Here is an 18006-nt window from a genome sequence, read left to right on the forward strand (position 1 = left end):
AGGATGAACGGAATAGAGAGTCTGTGCTCTATTCTTTACAGCATAAAATCCTCCAAATCTTCTAGAACATGAAAACACAAACATAAATATAGGCACAAAGTAATACTTTAGAGAAAAAGATTTCATCATCTAACGTTTTGGGAATATAGGATTCCATTCTTTTAACTATAACTGAGAACTTAGTTACCAGTGAGTTTTCAGCTACAAAGTACATTTATTACAAGTTCCATGAGACTGTCACTGAACGGTCCACACATTCAGTCTGTCTGTATGACACCTTGTTCAAAGACAGCTATTGGTTAAAGTTTCCACAGTTTCTTGACAGATGGGTCTTCACTGTAAACAGCGTATTTAAAAGGATCTGGCCCATACTCAGGTAAGGTAAAGTTTTATAGCTACTAAACGTTTTCTACTGAGGGGACAAAGTTTAAGATTATACACAAAGCAACTTACAAAATGGCTTTTTGGAGTTATTCACATAACATTTTTACCACCTCTAATATCAGGGGATAAAGGAAAGAAGGAAGAGGGGAGAAGAGCTGGTAGGGAGGAAAAGACAGCAAAATAAACACAGGGGTAAAATCTCACTTTCTGTAACAATGACCAGGAAAAAGCAGAACCGTTCCAACGGAAGAGGTGCTGTATACATGCCTCCTAGTTACTGACTTCTCGCACTCCCTCCAAGAGAGTAACTGAAGGATCTTTCTCTTAATATGTTTTCTGAAAATGTAACAAATGTCTATTACACGTTCTGTCCCTCCTTCTTCCGTGCTACGAAGGCAAATTAAAAGGACAGCTGAAGGCACTCTGAGAAGATTAACTTTATAAAACTAACCTACAGTCTCATCATACATTCGAAACTGACCGAATGAAGCAAACACACAGCCAAGCAGGCAGCGGTGCGTAACTACAGATAACGCAGTGTTAACACACTTCTAAACCCATTATACCTAAGGGTAAATGAAAGTTACTACATCTTGCAAAATATAAAATGTAAAAAAAACAACTCATATTGTTCTAGAAGCTGGGCCAGGAGTAGAATTTAACATATTTTGAAGCCACAGGTCACAACTCACTGGGGACTTCACAGCTACTATGGAACTCCGTTGGTCAGAATATGGAGCTGGCTCATAGATGTTTAGAAAATAGACTTATTTTTTCCCCCATATATGGCACAGTTTTCAAAGTTTCGCCTTATTTTCTTTTATGACATAAGATCATAATGGTAACTAACTTTGAAAAGAATGCCAAATGGTAAAAAAAAAGCCAGGACTTACCTGAGCCCCCATGGGCCAGCTCAACACTACCCTGGAGTTCTATGGTAGCTGTGACATCACAGCATGCTTTATGCTGTGGGGTCAGGGTGGACTTGGAGTCAGCTGGCACAACTGCAGGAGCCCTTAAAAAGAAAAGTTAGTTTTAAGTGGTAATGTTCACAATGTGCTTTACCATGGTCAGTAGAAAGATGCAGATGTGGTGGCTACAATGTCTGGACTGTTGTCTTCTACCCAGAGTTTAATTCACTTAGGTGGTTTCACATATTTAAAGAAGAAGGGAAAAAAAAAAAAAAAACCAACTGTACCGCCCAGTAATACTTTTTCTTGACATCCCTAACCATTTGGCTATAGTAGATCATGAATTGGCTTAGATATTCATATTCACAACTAATTCCTTCAATACTCAAACATGAGCTGCTTTTTAAGTAAAATGTCCTCCATATTTTTTAAGTGTATCTTCAAGTCGACACAAGCTCAGGAGCAATCCCAGGAATAGTGTGGGCAGCGCAGACCACCTCCGAGAAACATTATTCACATAATAACCAAACGCAGCAAGTGAAAATGTACCACTTCTAGTTCTAGAATAGTGCTATAGAACAATAACCTTTTCAAAAACTGAGATGAAAATCACAAATTGGAAATAAATTCTTTAATGTACACTATATCAAGATGAGCCCCTATTCACTTCGGCCAATAAACTCACTCCGTTATAAAAACATTCTCTACAGAATAAAAGATTCAATGACCTAGAAGTCAAAATAATCTCTAACTAAGGCCTTCAACGATTCTATTATTTATCATGACAAACTATGCCAAATTTAATGTATACTTTGGCACTCTTACGTCTTTACATCTCTGATTAGACTCTTCACAAACCAACTGCTGAAGTATAAACCCCCAAAGTCATGAAAAAATACCTGACTCGACAGATACCTTCAAGAGAAAAAAGATCTCGCCATGTAGGAAGAATTACTACAGAGAGCACCATGGAAGGACTTAAAGAACAGGTCACAAAGTTATCTTTGGGAAGGGGATGAGAGATGAGGGCCAGTGTTAATAGTTAAAGGAATGAGTTCGAATTACAAAAGTCACTGAAAATACTGGACAAAGAGTCAACTGAGGAGATAATTAGGGTTTTTAAAAACCTAGGCTGGCTTCCAGTTATATAAAACACTGTATGTCAAAACCACATTCACCACTGAAAAATCAAGTCCCAAAAGTTTTCTGACTACAAGTAAAAATTTTGCATACAACTGGGCCATGTTATCCTGGCTGCATCTGAAACCAAATTTTATATTTTTAGAATTACACTATTTTAGATAGGCCTGAAGGAACTACTGAACAGTCGAGCCCACTCTCTTTCACACGTCATGGAAGAGTTTATAAAAGGAAAGACTCTTATGGACATGTAACATTATACTGTTCATAGTACGTCCATGTAACTCTTCTTCTAGCCAGAGATACTGATAGAATCAAGACAGAATCATCAAAATGGAAGAGATGTTAAAAAGTTACTTAGTCCAAAAAAAAAAAAGTTCCTTAGTCCGTCTTAATAAGGCTTCTGGGTAGAAGCACAAAACTCTAAAGTTCCTATGATTTGCCACCGCGAGAGAAAGTTCCATTTTCAGTGAATACCCACGGCCACACGAGTATCCATGTAAGCGAAGTGGCAGATTTTCCTCAAAAGTTTCAGGCCCACATATCCCACAACCCATTAGACAGTCCCACTACATCCTGTCTAAAACTGAACTTCACGTCTCCTGTGTTTAGGAGAAATGATCCAACCCAAGTGTTCAAACCAAAACCCTGGACATCTTTCTTAACTCCTCTTCCCTCAGTCTCCATATCAACTTTGCCAAGTTTTGTCAATCCTGCCTTTTAAGTCTCTCTCAAATACATCCCCCATCCCATCTCCACTGCCTCTATTCTACTAGGTCAAGGCTGCACTCTCCCTAAGATTACTCTAATGTTCTCTTTCCAGTGGGCAGCTTGCCTCAAGTGCTGCTCCATTCCAATCTAGTCTCCATACTGACCAGAGTGATCTTTCTAAACCACAAATCTGATTAAGGCGGTCTCCTTCTAAATGTTTACCACTGTCCTTATGTTAAGAGCTAAACTCCTCAACCAGGTCCACAGACCCTCAAAGGTCCAGGCTCACCCCGCGGCATCACCCCGCAGCACTACTCCGCAGCTCCCACACTACACATCAACCCTGCTTAACTCCATCAGTTGTTCTCTTGACTCTGAGTGGTCTTAACACATGCAATTCCCTCAGATCAAAACATTCTTCCCTCTTCTCTTTAAGGTTTTGGCTTAGATGTCACTTCCTCCTGAAACCCCTAGATCCTCTATCACCTTATCCTTCCTCTACTAAACTCATCATGCTCTACTGACTTATTAAATTTTATCTTCCTCTATCAGAGCACAAGCTTCCTGAAAGCCATGACTTCTTTCACAGTGCTTGGGAAAACACTCCATGAATATCTAAGTGTGAAAATAAATGGACCAACAAAGAAAAGGTAAAAACTGCACCAAGTGCAGTTTTTGGTGCAGTTTTTTCCAAAGTCAATTCTGGAGGGTGAAACAGGACGAACATTTGCCTTATCAGATCTTTAAATACATAATAAAGCCATAATTACTTAAGCAAAAGTATGATACTGATATAAAAAACAAACATCAAAACAGCCTCAAAACAAATGATATAGAATCATCCTATGTATAACAGAACCACCCAAACGGTATGGGGAAATAATTATTTAATAAATCATATTAATGGAATTTAGAAAAATATTTTAATTCTTAGTTCAATCTGAAAGACTGAGTAAAACAACAAAGATAAAGCGTCATTAACATAATTCTCCCCACACTCCCCACAAAAAAAGCGGGGAGGGGGGAATTTGCAAATTCTGTTGCAAATATGACGATGCAAGTTTTTAGTCTAAGTGTTTATATTTAGACTTCATATAACTTGCTACAAAAATAAAAGGAAAATGGGCAGAAGACATAAATCAACAATTCACAGGGAAAAATACAAATGACTAGGCAAGATAGTACGCTTCCCTTACTAACAAATCCCAGCAAAGACCCAGCCACACCGTCACTCTGGCCCTGCTGATGGGTGACAATCCGGGCAGTCTTCCGGGCAGCTAATCACCAACACGCCTACGTCCGTATCATCTGATCATGTAATTCCCTTTCGTCGAACCCAAGAAAATAGTTCAAAATGCTGACAATTTTGCTCAGCAAAACACTATCAGAATAAAAAATGTTCAAGTAACCCAAAGGCTAAGGGGCAAGTTAAAGTATAGCAACTTAAATGTCCTATTACACACTCATTTTTTAAAAGATGAAAACATTTTTTTGGATGAAAACATTGTTATTACTTCAGAATATAATGTTCAACAAAAGAAGTACAATTTCAATTACATAAAAATAAGTAAATGTAAAAAAACTGAAAATACACAATAACATGACAGATTTCCTCTAAACACGGATGCTTTACGCTATTGTTTTTTCACAGCTTTTATCTCTGAAATATTCTACAATGAGCATGCTCTGCTTTTATTATTTAAAAATGAACCAAACTCTCATATACTGTTTTAAGAAGTCAGTACATAATGTCTAAACTTGATGAAACAAGAAGACTGGTGGGTCCTTCCAGAGACGAACAAAATATGGTATGTACAGTATTATTCAGCCTTAAAAAGGAAGCAAGTTCTCACATGTGCTGCTACATGAATAAAGTCTAGAGACATTACACTAAATTAAACAAGCGAGTCACAAAAGAACACCATGTGATTCCACTTATGTGAGGTACCGAGAGAACAGTCAAATGCACAGAAACAGAAACTATAGTGGTGGTTGCTGGGGACTAGAGGAAGAGGGAGATGGGAATCTCTTGTTCATGGATACAGAGTTCAGTTCTGCAAAATGAAAAAAGTTCCAGAGATGGACGGTAGCGATGGCTGCATGATATGAACGTACTTAATGCCACTGAACTGTACATTTACAAATGGTTAAGGTGGTGGGCCACCTGCTTGGTGCAGTTACTTGTTGACTCTTGGTTTTGGCTCAGGTGGTGATCTCAGGGTCCTAAGACTAAGCCCCATGTCCAGCTCCATGCTCAGTGGGGAGCTGGCTTGAGATTCTCTCTCCCTCTCCCAGCCCCTCCCACTTGTGCTCTAAAATAAATAAATAAATCTTCTTAAATAGTTCAGATGGCAAATTTTGTCACATGTATTTTACCACATTTAAAGTTTTGGGGTTTTTTTTTAAGATTTTTTTTTAATTTATTTATTTGACAGACAAAGATCACAAGTAGGCAGAGAGGCAGGCGGGGGGGGGGGGAAGCAGGATCCTTGCCGAGCAGGGAGCCTGATGCAGGGCTCGATCCCAGGACCCTGAGATCATGACCTGAGCCGAAGCCAGAGGCTTTAGCCACTGAGCCACCCAGATGCCCCCACATTTAAAGTTTTAAAACAGAGAAAAAAACATGACACGAGGACATAATTCAGACATATCAGAGGTGCTGCTTTAAACAGTATCACCTATGTAGTATTTCTCCCTCCCCCCCCCCAAAAAATAAAATGTTTTAATTTAATAATTTCCATATTGAGTGTCATTCTGTGAAAAAACTGCCTGGACTCTTTGCAAATGTTTATCTCATGAAAGAGTAAATAAAAAAAAACAACCAAAAACCATCTGAGGCACTGTTTAGAAATGAGGGGCCTAAAATGAGGGGCCTAACGAGAGAACACTAATAGAGAAGATGTCCAACCCTTGATTGTGGTTGCAGCAAAATCTATTAGTGAAACTGAATATGGACTCTCAATATTAAATTTTCTGATAATCATATTATATAGTTATGCAGGGAAAATGTCTGTTTTAAGGACATACATGCTGAACTATATAGGGGCAAATGTCAAGACATCTGCAATTACCTCACAAATTGTTCAGGAAATACAGAAAGAGAGTCAATGTGGCAAAGTATCAACAACTGGAAAATCTAGGTCAAAGGCATATATATAGTTAATACTTGTAACTTTTCTGCAGGTTTTGAGATTTCTCAGAATAGTGGCGCCTGGGTGGCTCAGTCGTTAAGTGTCTGTCTTCGGCTCAGGTCATGATCCCCGGGTCCTGGGACAGAGCCCCACATCGGGCTCCCTGCTCGGCGGAAAGCCTGCTTCTCCCTCCCCCACTCCCCGGGCTTGTGTTCCTTCACTGTCTCTGTCGAATAAATAAATAAATACATCTTTAAAAAAAAAAACTGAAATTTCTCAGAATAAAAGGTTAATGGGGGGAAAAGTCTCTGCACAGCAGGACTGGGAGTGAAAAAAAGAAAAAGGATTTTTCTTTATAAACTCTTCCCTCTCTACAGCTTGATTTTTTTTAATGTGCATAGTTTTCCTTTAATAAGTGTTTTAAATTAAAGTTATTTAACAGCAAAGTTCACTGGAGTCTAAACACATCTTTTTTTATTCAGTATTTAAGCAATACACTTGGATTTCGTAACTCAATATGTTCCATTTAATACAATGCTTTTTAAAAATGAAAGCCTTTACTAAATCAACAATGCATATTTAAAGATCAGTACCACAGAATCAAGAATCACCTGCCAGACTCCCTTTTTCAGCATAAGGAGGCACATTATTAGTTGGCAGGCCAGTGTAATCAATCATTTCTAAAAGACAGCAATTGCGTCTCAGACCAAAGGCAACCAGAAGTACGCCACAGAGGCTCTACTTCTGCCATTCCCATCCATTTGCCTTAGGAGACACACTCACTCCTGGAAATTTCCTTCTCATCCCAGGTGTCAGGAAGCACCTTCAAAAGCCAGAATGAACTGGCCAGGAGAAAGCATGTGCATGTTCCTTACTGATTACAATCTTCAGTACATTGTTGAGAACTATCACGATTTTCTTAAAAAATCATTTAACACAAAGCTGCATTTTATATCCAGAGTTCCAATCACAAGAGAAAATCCTCAGAAACTTGGAAGAAAAAACAAGACAAAAGCTATCTGTAGAGCTACTCCATTCGCAGTGCTAAAAATAATTCTATTACCTATAATATCAACTACCTTGGAGAGGAAGGAGATCCACAAGTCTGCACGTATATGGAGTGAAAAGACACCTCAGTTCTGACAGCTACACACACATATGTGCACATGAGAGTACGACCGAGAGTTAACCAAGGACATACAAGGCATTGCCCGCACTCTAGCAGCGCACTTTCCTTTTATGGATGCAGTACCGGAGATCGGCGGCAGGAGTCTGCATGTATTTAGGATTCTATTAAAAGCTTTCAATAGGATATTTTAACAAACCATTTTTATTTTTTAATGGTTTTTTTTTTAATGTGATGCTTTTAAATGTCAAAGACTATTAAGACCCACGACCTTTTGTCAGTTTCTCCTGGTATTAAGGAAAAAAAGCAAAGTATTAAGGGAAAAAGAACTCTAACTCAAAAGAGTATCTTTCAGTAAAACACTCAGTCTGGTACCAATACAAAATCAAGTTCATACTCAAAACAGCTCATTAGCATCCTGGTATAAATCCAGACTTTAAAAATACCATAACGTAAACCTATCAGAACAGTGAACTCTTTCACTAGCTCCCTCTCTGAACTCCCAGAAGATGATCTCTAAAAATTACACATTAGAACAAAGATCTGCTACTGGGCTACCAACTGGGCTACCAACTCGGAAGTGATGGTGGACGCGAAGCAGATCCACAGGACTGGGAGAACGAGTGTCCAAACACCTATGGTCCACCAAACTGAAAACAGGCAAACACAGGCTAAGCCAAGCAAAGCAAACAAATACTATAGAAGTATCATACTAAAAATCATCCAAGTTCAAATAACATGACTTAACCACAGAATGCCCAGAACTATGAGCAAGTGACAGACTATCTTGGGACTCAACAATCAGCTTTCATTTAGGCGTATTCAGTTAGGTGACTTGGAAAAAGGGCAAGACTGAAAACAGTATTCACAGGCATCAGACATTATTCCAAAGTTCCTGTAACAGTACTCCTTTCAAACACAGAGCAAAAACAAAAAAAGAAAACTCACTGTGAGTAAGAAATATATACTTGATCTTCATCTACTGTTCCTGGCACATAGCTGCTAAAACACCCGCAAATTTCCTGAAGTAAGATCCCTAGGGGCATCTTTTGTTGTAATATTTAGTTTTGTTCCCAGTTCCTGAAATAGTTCCAGAGAGATAAAGGAAAAACCGAACGTCTTTTGTTATTCATAAAACAAGCCCCTTTTTCTACTTCTGAGCTTATGTTAATGAGGTGACTTCTGGAAAACCCCTAAGGATGGGGGCTGGTTGCCAAGGGAACCAACCCTGGGATTGGAGGGATGGAACTTTCAGCCCCATTCCACTCCCATCTTGAGGGAGAGAAGAGGAGCAGGAGGGTGAATTAATCACCTGTGGCCAATGATCTGATTGATCTCACCTGTGTAATTAAGCCTCGGTAAAAATCCTTGAACTACGGGGGCTGAAGAACTTCCAGGCTGCTGAACATGTAGAGGTGTGAGGAGAGTGGCAGCCAAGAGGACACAGAAAGGCCCCTCCCTTGCCCTCTGCATGTCTTCCATCTAGCTCTTGAGTTCTAGCCTTTTAGAACAAACTAGTCATCTAGTAAGCAAAAGGTTTTCCTGAGTTCTCTGAGCAATTCTACCAAATTAACTAAACCCAAGCCAGGGTTATGGAAACCTGTGATTTATAACCAGTAGATCAGAAGCACATGTGACACCTTGATGTTGCTATTTGTAATTAAAAAAAAAAAAAAAAGTTTGTATTAATTTCCTATTGCTGCTCTAACAAATTACTACAAATTTAGTGGCTTAAAAACTATTCAAATCTTTTATCTTAAAATCTGGACAAGACCAAACATTCCACATAGCTCTCACTGGCTAAACCCAGGGTGTGCTCCTTGGGGACCGTCTAGGGGAGCCTTGCCTTTTCCAGTTTATAGAGGCTGCCAGCATTCCTCAGCTCATGGTCCTACACCACTAAGACCTCTGCTGCTCCACTATCATATCTCCTTCTGTGACACAGGTTCTCCTGTCTCCCTCTTTTTTTCTTTTTTTTGAAGATTTTTATTTATTTATTTGACAGAGATCACAAGTAGGCAGAGAGGCAGGCAGAGAGAGAGGAAGGGGGGAAGCAGGCTCCCCGCCGAGCAGAGAGCCCGATGCGGGACTCGATCCAAGGACCCTGAGATCACGACCTGAGCCAAAGGCAGCGGCTTAACCCACTGAGCCACCCAGGCGCCCCCTTTCCCTCTTGTTTATAAGGACCCTTATGATTGTGCTAGGCCCGCCTACCCAGACAGGTAACAGGAGATCATCTCTCCATTTGATGGTCCTTAATTTAACTACACCTGCAAGATACCTTTTGGCACATATGGTAGCATATTCATATACTCTGGGGATTAGAATTTAAATGTCTTGGGGGGCAGGAAGGCATTATTCTGCTTGTTACACTATTTCAATCAGTCATGTAAATCAGAAAAGGGGGGGATGGGTAGAGTGAAAGCAAGCAGTAGTGGGCACCTAAAAAATACAACTTTAGACACGTAACTCCGCTCCCTAATAGCCTAATTTGCAAGATATTTCATGTTTTATGCCCTCAAGTAAGTCAACAGTAAGGTATCGCTCTGCAGCAAATTAATTTTAAAAGCTAAAGAACACCAAACTAGAGAATAAAAGCGTCTTCCATGTCTTTCCTTATAATAATTTATATGCCCTCGGTTTCCTCTAAAAAAGTCAGCCACAAAGACATCTTAATAAATAGGTAAAATCGCCATTGTATCTTACGTCAAGGATTTCCAATTGTTTTGTTCGGATGTGGTACTTTCCTTGTTACACGTGTTATCACCTTATTACCATTCCAGTTCATAGTACTACCATCTCTCAAAAACTAATTGTACAGGACTTTTTCTTCTGTTGAAGTTAATACAATTTTGTGTGGATTATTGCACAACACTCATGTGACCAGACACATTATATCTCTAAACTAAATAATAGACACCATAAATTACCTTAGAACATTACATTTTGCAACACATTTGTTTTCCCAGAAAAACACAACAACCTTAATAGAAGTAAACTATTATTTCCTTGAGAAAAACCATCCATATCCATAATTCTTAATGATAGCAAAATAGAGTATTTTAAATGTAATAAGCCTATAACTTGCTAATTTTTCATAAAATGACAAAAGTAAAAAAAATTAAAAATTAAAAAATAGAAGGAAAACAAGAGTATCAGTGAAAGCAAACAAACACATTCTGACATGTGTAGCACTATATAAATTAGAGGTGTTTCTGCAGTTGCATCTGGCACTCCGGAGTGGCTATGTAAGGCATGGTACACAGGCAAGGAACCAAAATACAACTGGCATCAGGACAGAAAATAACAGCCACAAATATTTTCAACACAGATACAAGAAAAGGGGAAATATTTGATCAAACAGAACTATCTTTGCAGACAATTTGAAAGAAAAAGCCAATTCTAACATATTTTCTATGTTTTAAGAATCACAGTTACGGGGTACCTGGATGGCTCAGCTGGTTAAGGGTCTGCCTTCGGCTCAGATCAATGATCCCGGAGTCCTGGGATCAAGCCCAGCACTCGGCTCCCCGCTTCTCCCTCGCCTCCCTGCTCATGCTCTCTGTTGCTATCTGTTTCTCTTTCTCAAATAAAGAACTAAAATCTTAAAAAGAAAAGAAAAAAAAATCATTTAAGTTTCTAGACCCATCAAAATTTTGCTCAGGCATACCCCAGACTATAATCAACAGGATTCCGTCTCAGCTTGCTCACTGGTAAGGAAATCACGATTTAACCAGTGATTCTCAACAGGGGACACACGTGCATGCTTCAGGTCACCCCAAAGCCTGGGAACAACAGGAGACTTTACTGATGCACACATTTTCTGTAATGCCACTGCCATGGCAGTTTCAACCCTACACCACTTTACCTCTAAACCTTCACCACCACCCTGATCCCCAATCTCAAATCCTTCCCATCTTCATTAGCAGGGTCACTGACAAGCTAAACGTGAAAAAGATATAGCTGTTGCTGGAGACAGGAGACAAAATGCCAAACTGCACCAACAGATCCAAGGACAACGGACTATAGTGTTCCAGTAAAAAGTGCATTTGCTTTAGGACTTCAGGCACAGCATACACATGACTTTTTTCTTTATATCATATATTGACCGAACTGTCAGATATTCATCAGCGAAGGCAGAAGACAGAGAAATGTAAGGTAAAGAAATCTGACTTCAGACTGTTCATATCCACAGACTGCCTAGTGATACACTGGGGCCGGCCTCTTCCAAGAAGACTCTGTTGTACCAATTTCCTATCTTTTCCTGATAGGGAGAAGTCAAATGGCTCCCAAAGGGTCAAGTCTCAGGAGTAGTCTGTAGAGTAAAAAAAATACAGAAAGCTAGGAAGAAAGTAAAAAATCTAGAAATTCAGAAAAGCAGCAGAAAGCTCTATTTGTCCAGATGCCAGGTTCGACAAGGACGTATTCACTGAAATGATTTAACAAATGCCTGAATGTCTGCTACATGTCAGACACTGTTTTAAGTACCAGGATATAGCCGTGAAGGAAACAAATTCTTGCCACTCACAAAGCTTAAATTCTAAGGAAGAAAGAGACAAATAATAAAGTGGCAAGTGTTGTGAAGACGATTAAAACTGGGGGAAGGGGATGAGGACAGGGCTGGAACTGTACATTCAGCAGTCAGGGAAGCCTCACCAAGAAGGCTGCAACTGAGGAAAGAATTTTAAGCAACTAATAATGAGGTGATCGTGCAATCCAGAAATGAGCAATCCAGGCAGAGCAAACTGCAAGTATAAAGGCCTGAGGTTATTTGTAGAGAAGAAAGGTGGCCAGAGTGGCTAAAGTGAATGAGTGGAGAGCAACAGGTGGGAGAGGAACTGTGTTGGGGCGGGGGGAGAGGAAGGTGCAGAATACAACTGTGAGGTCTAGAGCGTCTCTGAGGGACTCTGGCTCTTACTCTGAGCAACACAGGTGATCACTGAAGAGTTAGTTCCAGCAGAGTTTTAGAAGAATATCTCCTATGAGGAGAACAATTTGTAAAAGAGAAAAAGGACAGAAGGGATTATGGAAGTGCAGATCCTGTACGTATTTCAAATGTAGAGCCAGTAGTTTTTCTCACAAGTAGGAAAGGCATAAGAGAAAAGGAGGATCAAGGATGACCGAGGCTTTGGGCACAGCCGGTAGAATGATAAACCAGCCATCGAGGGAGAAGGGAACTATGAAAGAATAGGTTTAAGGGGCAGACCAGTTCAGTTTCAGCTTCAATAAGTTGGAAAGAATTTGGAAATATTAGCTATTCAAGGCAAAATGTGGTGTATACAACTGGATACACAAGTCCAGGGTTCAGGAAGACAGAAAGCTATCACCACAGATTTAATTTGGGATTCTTATGTGACCCATTACTTTTTCAAGGGATCAACTTGGGTCACAAATTAAAATGTTCTTCTAAAGGGCAACTGATTCAATACAATAGCAGAACTAAAATGGTGTGTTAGGTAGTAGTGCCCTGTTCTCTAGGGACATTATCTATCCAGCCAGAAAGGCAGTCTATGATTAGCACCAACATGACCTCCCAGAAAACACCTGGCACCAAACTGCACACATTCCAGAGACAACTGCACATTTAAATTCACACCTCTGTCTTTACCATCCCTGTTCCTACTCCCAGATTCCACTTTCACTGATGTCAGATCTTGGCATCACTGTCCCCAATGTCCGCTCACTACATAAGATAGTAATAATGACTTAGGTGAAAATTATACCCAACAGTCATGTAAAAAAGAAACTTGCTCAATACTGCTGGCACTTTGGTTTACTTGCCTTCTTAACAACTTAATTCTATCTTAACCAGCTACAAGGTTGAGACTTTTTCCAATTTCAAAGGGGTTAAGTCTCGCATTTTATACCTAGTATAAATTTTATACTCAGTAAATACTTTTAGTGTATATACTTCAGAGATTATTTTTATGTGCTACCAAGGGGACCACAGAGATGATTTTCTTAAATGCCTAACATGGACAAGCCATAATATACCATATCTAATGAAACCTGGAGAACATAAAGTAGGCAGAAAAAGGGAGGTAAAGATTAATGTTCAGTACATGTGAGCTTCTGTTAAACACAAGGTAAACAAAAAAAAAATTTTTTTACACATATTTCAGTGATGTTTACAAATCAAGACAGCACTACCCAATAAAGACAGTCATAATTTCTGGTACAACAGTTCAGAACCATATTGTATGGTGAAGTTAAAAGTATTTGTTGATAGGGAAAACAGAATGCACATTACTAAGAACTAAATACAATTAATACTTAGCCCTAAGAACCTAGAAACTCTGGAGTGGGTGGGAATAGGGACCTAATAACAAACCATTTGGTAAATGAAATAAGATCAAACACAATACTGGACCTGCTGGCATAAGTTTTTGTTCCACTTTAAAATGAAATCACAGCCATCAAAATGCAAAGAGGTACAAAGATGATTATCCCAAAAGAAATAAGAGTATGTGGAAAGAAATAAAAGGTAGCAACAAAATGAGAGTCATCATAAAGAAGTAACAGCCACATAGACAAAGTTATATTGATTCGTTTAATCTGTGTTTCAAGAGAAAGTATTTCAAAGCAGAATTACTTGTCCTGAGATACACTAACTTCAAGAAGGAATCTCTAATTTCTAAAGGATTCTAAGACCCCAAAAGAAGTTAATAATCGTCGCAATGTACTTCACTTCCATCTGTAAACTTACGTGTACTATAAAACGACCTTGTACTAAATGTATGCTTAGTCCATTACCACCTGCAAAAACGATTTAAGAGTTTCCAAAAGGCATTCAGGTAATTTAAAGACAATCATACCTAGACACAAAAGGTCACATAAGATTCCATTTATATGGAATATCCAATATAGGTAAATCCAGAGAGACAGAAAGCAGACATGATTGCCAGGGACTTGGGAGAGGAGGGGAGGTAGAGGTTTACAGGGTTTCCTTTTGGGGTGATGAAAATGATTTAGCGCCAGACAGGTGGTGGCTGCACAAGACTGTGAATGCTCTAAATGCCACTGATTTGTTCATTTTCAAAATGGTGAGTTTTATGTTATGGGTCGACTTTGGCCTCAATAAAATAAATACAATGCATCTCCTTTTTTTTAAAAAAAAAAAAAAAAAGGAAAATTATGCCATATAGGGTACCCCAACTTGGAGGGGGAAAAAAAATCTATGGGATGAAATGGAAAAACACAGATAATCTAAAATGGGTCAGTGTGCTCTCATCCCTAGTCCTCGGACAGAAGAAAATTGGAGCTAAGAGTTACTAAGTGTCTATTGTGTTTTGGTGTTCAGAAGGACTCACCTTCTGGGACATTCTTTTTACCAGAACAAAACTAAAATAAAAAACTCAGATTTCTTGAAATCTATGCTTAGGACTTACAAGTTCATATAGTTATATCTTCTGTTCTTGGCACTATATTCAGGAGGGTAAACAAAAGAAATTCATACCTGTAAAAAACATACACATACAGCTAAGCTATATTTAAAGCTTAGCTACTGTTCCACACAATATTTAACGTTAGTCGCTCCAAATAATCCTTTACAAAAATTTTCTCTACAAAACAGAATGTCAGGGGTGCCTGAGTGCCTCAGTGGGTTAAATCCTCTGCCTTCGGGCTCAGGTTGTGTTCCCAGGATCCTGGGATGGAGCCTCACATGGGCTCTCTGCTCAGCGGGGAGCCTGCTTCCCTCTTTCTCTCTGCCTGCTTCTCTGCCTACTTGTGATCTCTGTCAAATAAATAAATAAAATCTTAAAAAAACAAAAAAACAGAATGTCAAAGCAAGCACCACCCAAAATATCCCCAGTGGGGATAATTAAACCCCATTAAATTATCAAAAATTATGATAATTTAAATCATAAAACTCAAAAAGCTAACCTACTCAAAAGAAACAAAAAAGCACCGGGTGTCCAATAGCTGCTTTTGTGGATTACATCACAAATATTTAATCGACAAGGTTGGTAACTAGAGAAAACCCTGCTCTCTGACATGCTCTGGTCCTTCACCGGGTCTGAACAGTAACTGGGAATCAACATCCAGAATTCCTTTAGGAAGCACTAAAACCACAATACACACACACACATCATGATTTCAACTGTGGAATCCAGCTGGCTACGTGAAATCAGTTTTGTAAAATTTGCCAGTATTAACTACATGACATTCATGTTAAATTAACATCGGTATTTTCAAGGTCAATGTTATGTTTGTTCAACTTCTTGGAGTCACATTTTTGTGATATTTTTAACATCTGACTAACGCTTCTGTCATCACAAGATGCTCACACTGTTTACAAACACTCCGAAGCAGCAGCTGGTGTTCCTCAGTCACATCTTGTTAAAATGAACAGAGCAGCAGTTTCAAACTCCAGGTATATTTTTCTCCTACTGATGTGTAAAAAACTTTAACTTAGAAAGTTTTTCTCCTTAATGACGGAAAGACACACAATGAAATGGAGGCGATTTAGGATAAAGCTATAACACGATCACAAATACAGATTCTTATGCATGCTTAGTGGAAGTACAGCTATCATGCTGAATGACCTAAATCCTAAGTAACATTGATACTGTTTACATCTTTCATGTCATTCTTAATACCTATTCCCATCCCTTTCAAAAAATGTAGAAACTTACCCACACAAGCATTGAGGAATAGCCAATCGGTCTTTTTCATCCTGTTTTTAATTTGTTTTAGTTTTTTAAAGTCCACTTCAAGTTCCTCCTTGCTGCCAACAGCACCAGCCAATTCAATCCTCTGAAAATCCATTTTCATTTCCGAGTCCCGTTTCGTAGTGGGAGGTGATCTTCTTTGGCTATTCCCACTGCTGCAGCTTCCCCTCCACCGAGCTCGGTCTTGCTCATTTATTATTGAAGAAGCCTCTTCAGTCTCTGCCAACTCTATTGCTTCAATATTATTAGGTCTGGGATGGTCACAAACAACACATTTTTTAGCCTTGGCCCAGTTTTCATACGTGCAAATAGAACAAGTCCAGTGCTGGGTCCTTGTGTTCGGTTTATTTCTATCATTGTATTCCTCACAAGGATCAACAGAAAAAGCAACTGGTCTTGAACCGGATCCTGAGGATTGAGGAGATTCTGTGGGACTCCTGGTCCTACGCTGGGATAAGCACTGGGTACATCTGATTGCTCTTGGCCAGTTCAAATAGGTACACATGTGGCATGACCATTTATTTGCATTTTCCATGCTGTATGAAGACTTAACCCTGGGTCTTGCACTAGAGTCTGGACATATCAAAGGACTACTTCCTCCTTCAGTGCTGGAAGGATCCCAATCTCTACCAACATCGCTTGAACCACTTTTAAATGGATCTTCTGTGATAATTGTTCCACTTGGTCTTTGGGCGCGACACATAGTACACTTGATCGCAGATGGCCAGTTTTCATACGTACAATATTCACAAGCCCACTTAATTCCACGTTCTGACATTGTGCTCTTCTTGAAGTGAGTTATGTCAGGCAGGAAGCTATAAACAATTAGGACATAGTTATTAAAACAATAACTACATAATTCCATCTCTGTGCCCCAAAAGTACCCTTCAACTTATAAAATATAAATCTCACAAAAGCAGCCTGTGAGATTTAGCAATGAACTATCCTCACTTTTCCAATTTCCATTAGAGACACCAGAGACAAGTTTCCAAAGAAAAATCTTAGACCTCAGGGATTTAATGAAATTGTACTTTAGAATGCAAAAGGGATAAGCAGAAGATAATGGGAGGTTTGTTCTAAGAGGGAAGCAAGTTAAAACAGAGAGGCCACTAATAGATGTTTAATTTAAGCCAGGTCATCACCATCGATTTAGAAGAGTAACCAACAGTTAAGATTCAAAGAGAAGGGAAAGAACACAAATCAGTAACTTAAACACGTAACCATTCTCAAATTATGAACAACAGAGATTCTTATGCTATCTAGGTACAGTATCCTTATGCTTGATTCACTGAAGAATTCAGAAGATCAAACAAAGTCAACTCTATCATTTTTGCTAAGGAAGAAAAAGCAGCTTAAAAGTGCTACTTATCCACTGCTCTTATTAAGCACAGGCAGAAAAGAAAAATGTTGAAGAGTAATCCTTACAATCAGAAAAGTAACACTATGAAATACAGATCAAGTTCCTTGATAGCCTACACCCTTCAAAATCTAGTTATCTCTGAAGCACAAAAAAATAAAAACTATACGTCATCTACTGGGACAATAAAATCAACAGAATGTCCCTAAGATAACTACTAGCATACTCATGCCAATAGAATTTTGAATACTCATACTCAAAATATTCAGTATTTAAAATACATTCAAAATTCAATTCATACTAAAAACCTATATTCACTATTTGAAAAGGTTCACAGGATTCTACACTGGGCTTATTACTAACACTACACTAAAATGAAGACTTCATGATTTAATGCCAACTAATTTATGAAGTAACTTCCACAGCAAATTTAATAATTACTTTTTTTAATGGCTGCCACTAAAGCCTGACTCTTCATTTACTTATATCCCTTCTCAACTAAATATTATCCTGCCACATATTTTTAACGAGAAAAGTGAAAAATCCTAGGCAGAGTAAAAGAAGCTTTTGCCTC

The 18006-nt window shown here is 38.8% G+C and overlaps 1 protein-coding gene across 2 annotated transcripts in view; it reads right to left on the reverse strand.

Moving 5' to 3' along the window:
• ZRANB1 (zinc finger RANBP2-type containing 1) overlaps positions 1–18006 on the reverse strand; it is a 55140-nt gene that overhangs the window by 18605 nt on the left and 18529 nt on the right. The window contains exons 1-2 of one of the 2 annotated variants that reach the window (XM_032882118.1): positions 16040–16134; positions 1278–1399 (exon numbers count right to left, since the gene is read on the reverse strand). Coding sequence is in view for 1 of the 2 variants with exons in the window: in XM_032882117.1 (XP_032738008.1) it covers positions 16040–16853 (814 nt within the window). In the remaining variant the exon portion in view is untranslated. Of the gene's footprint in view, positions 1–1277; positions 1400–16039; positions 16891–18006 lie in introns of those variants that run through there. The other variant, XM_032882117.1, reaches the window with a different exon arrangement.

The sequence above is a fragment of the Lontra canadensis genome, unplaced genomic scaffold, assembly GCF_010015895.1.
Source record: "Lontra canadensis isolate GAN:19392208 unplaced genomic scaffold, GSC_riverotter_1.0 scaffold79, whole genome shotgun sequence".
In the NCBI taxonomy this organism is placed as follows: domain Eukaryota; kingdom Metazoa; phylum Chordata; class Mammalia; order Carnivora; family Mustelidae; genus Lontra; species Lontra canadensis.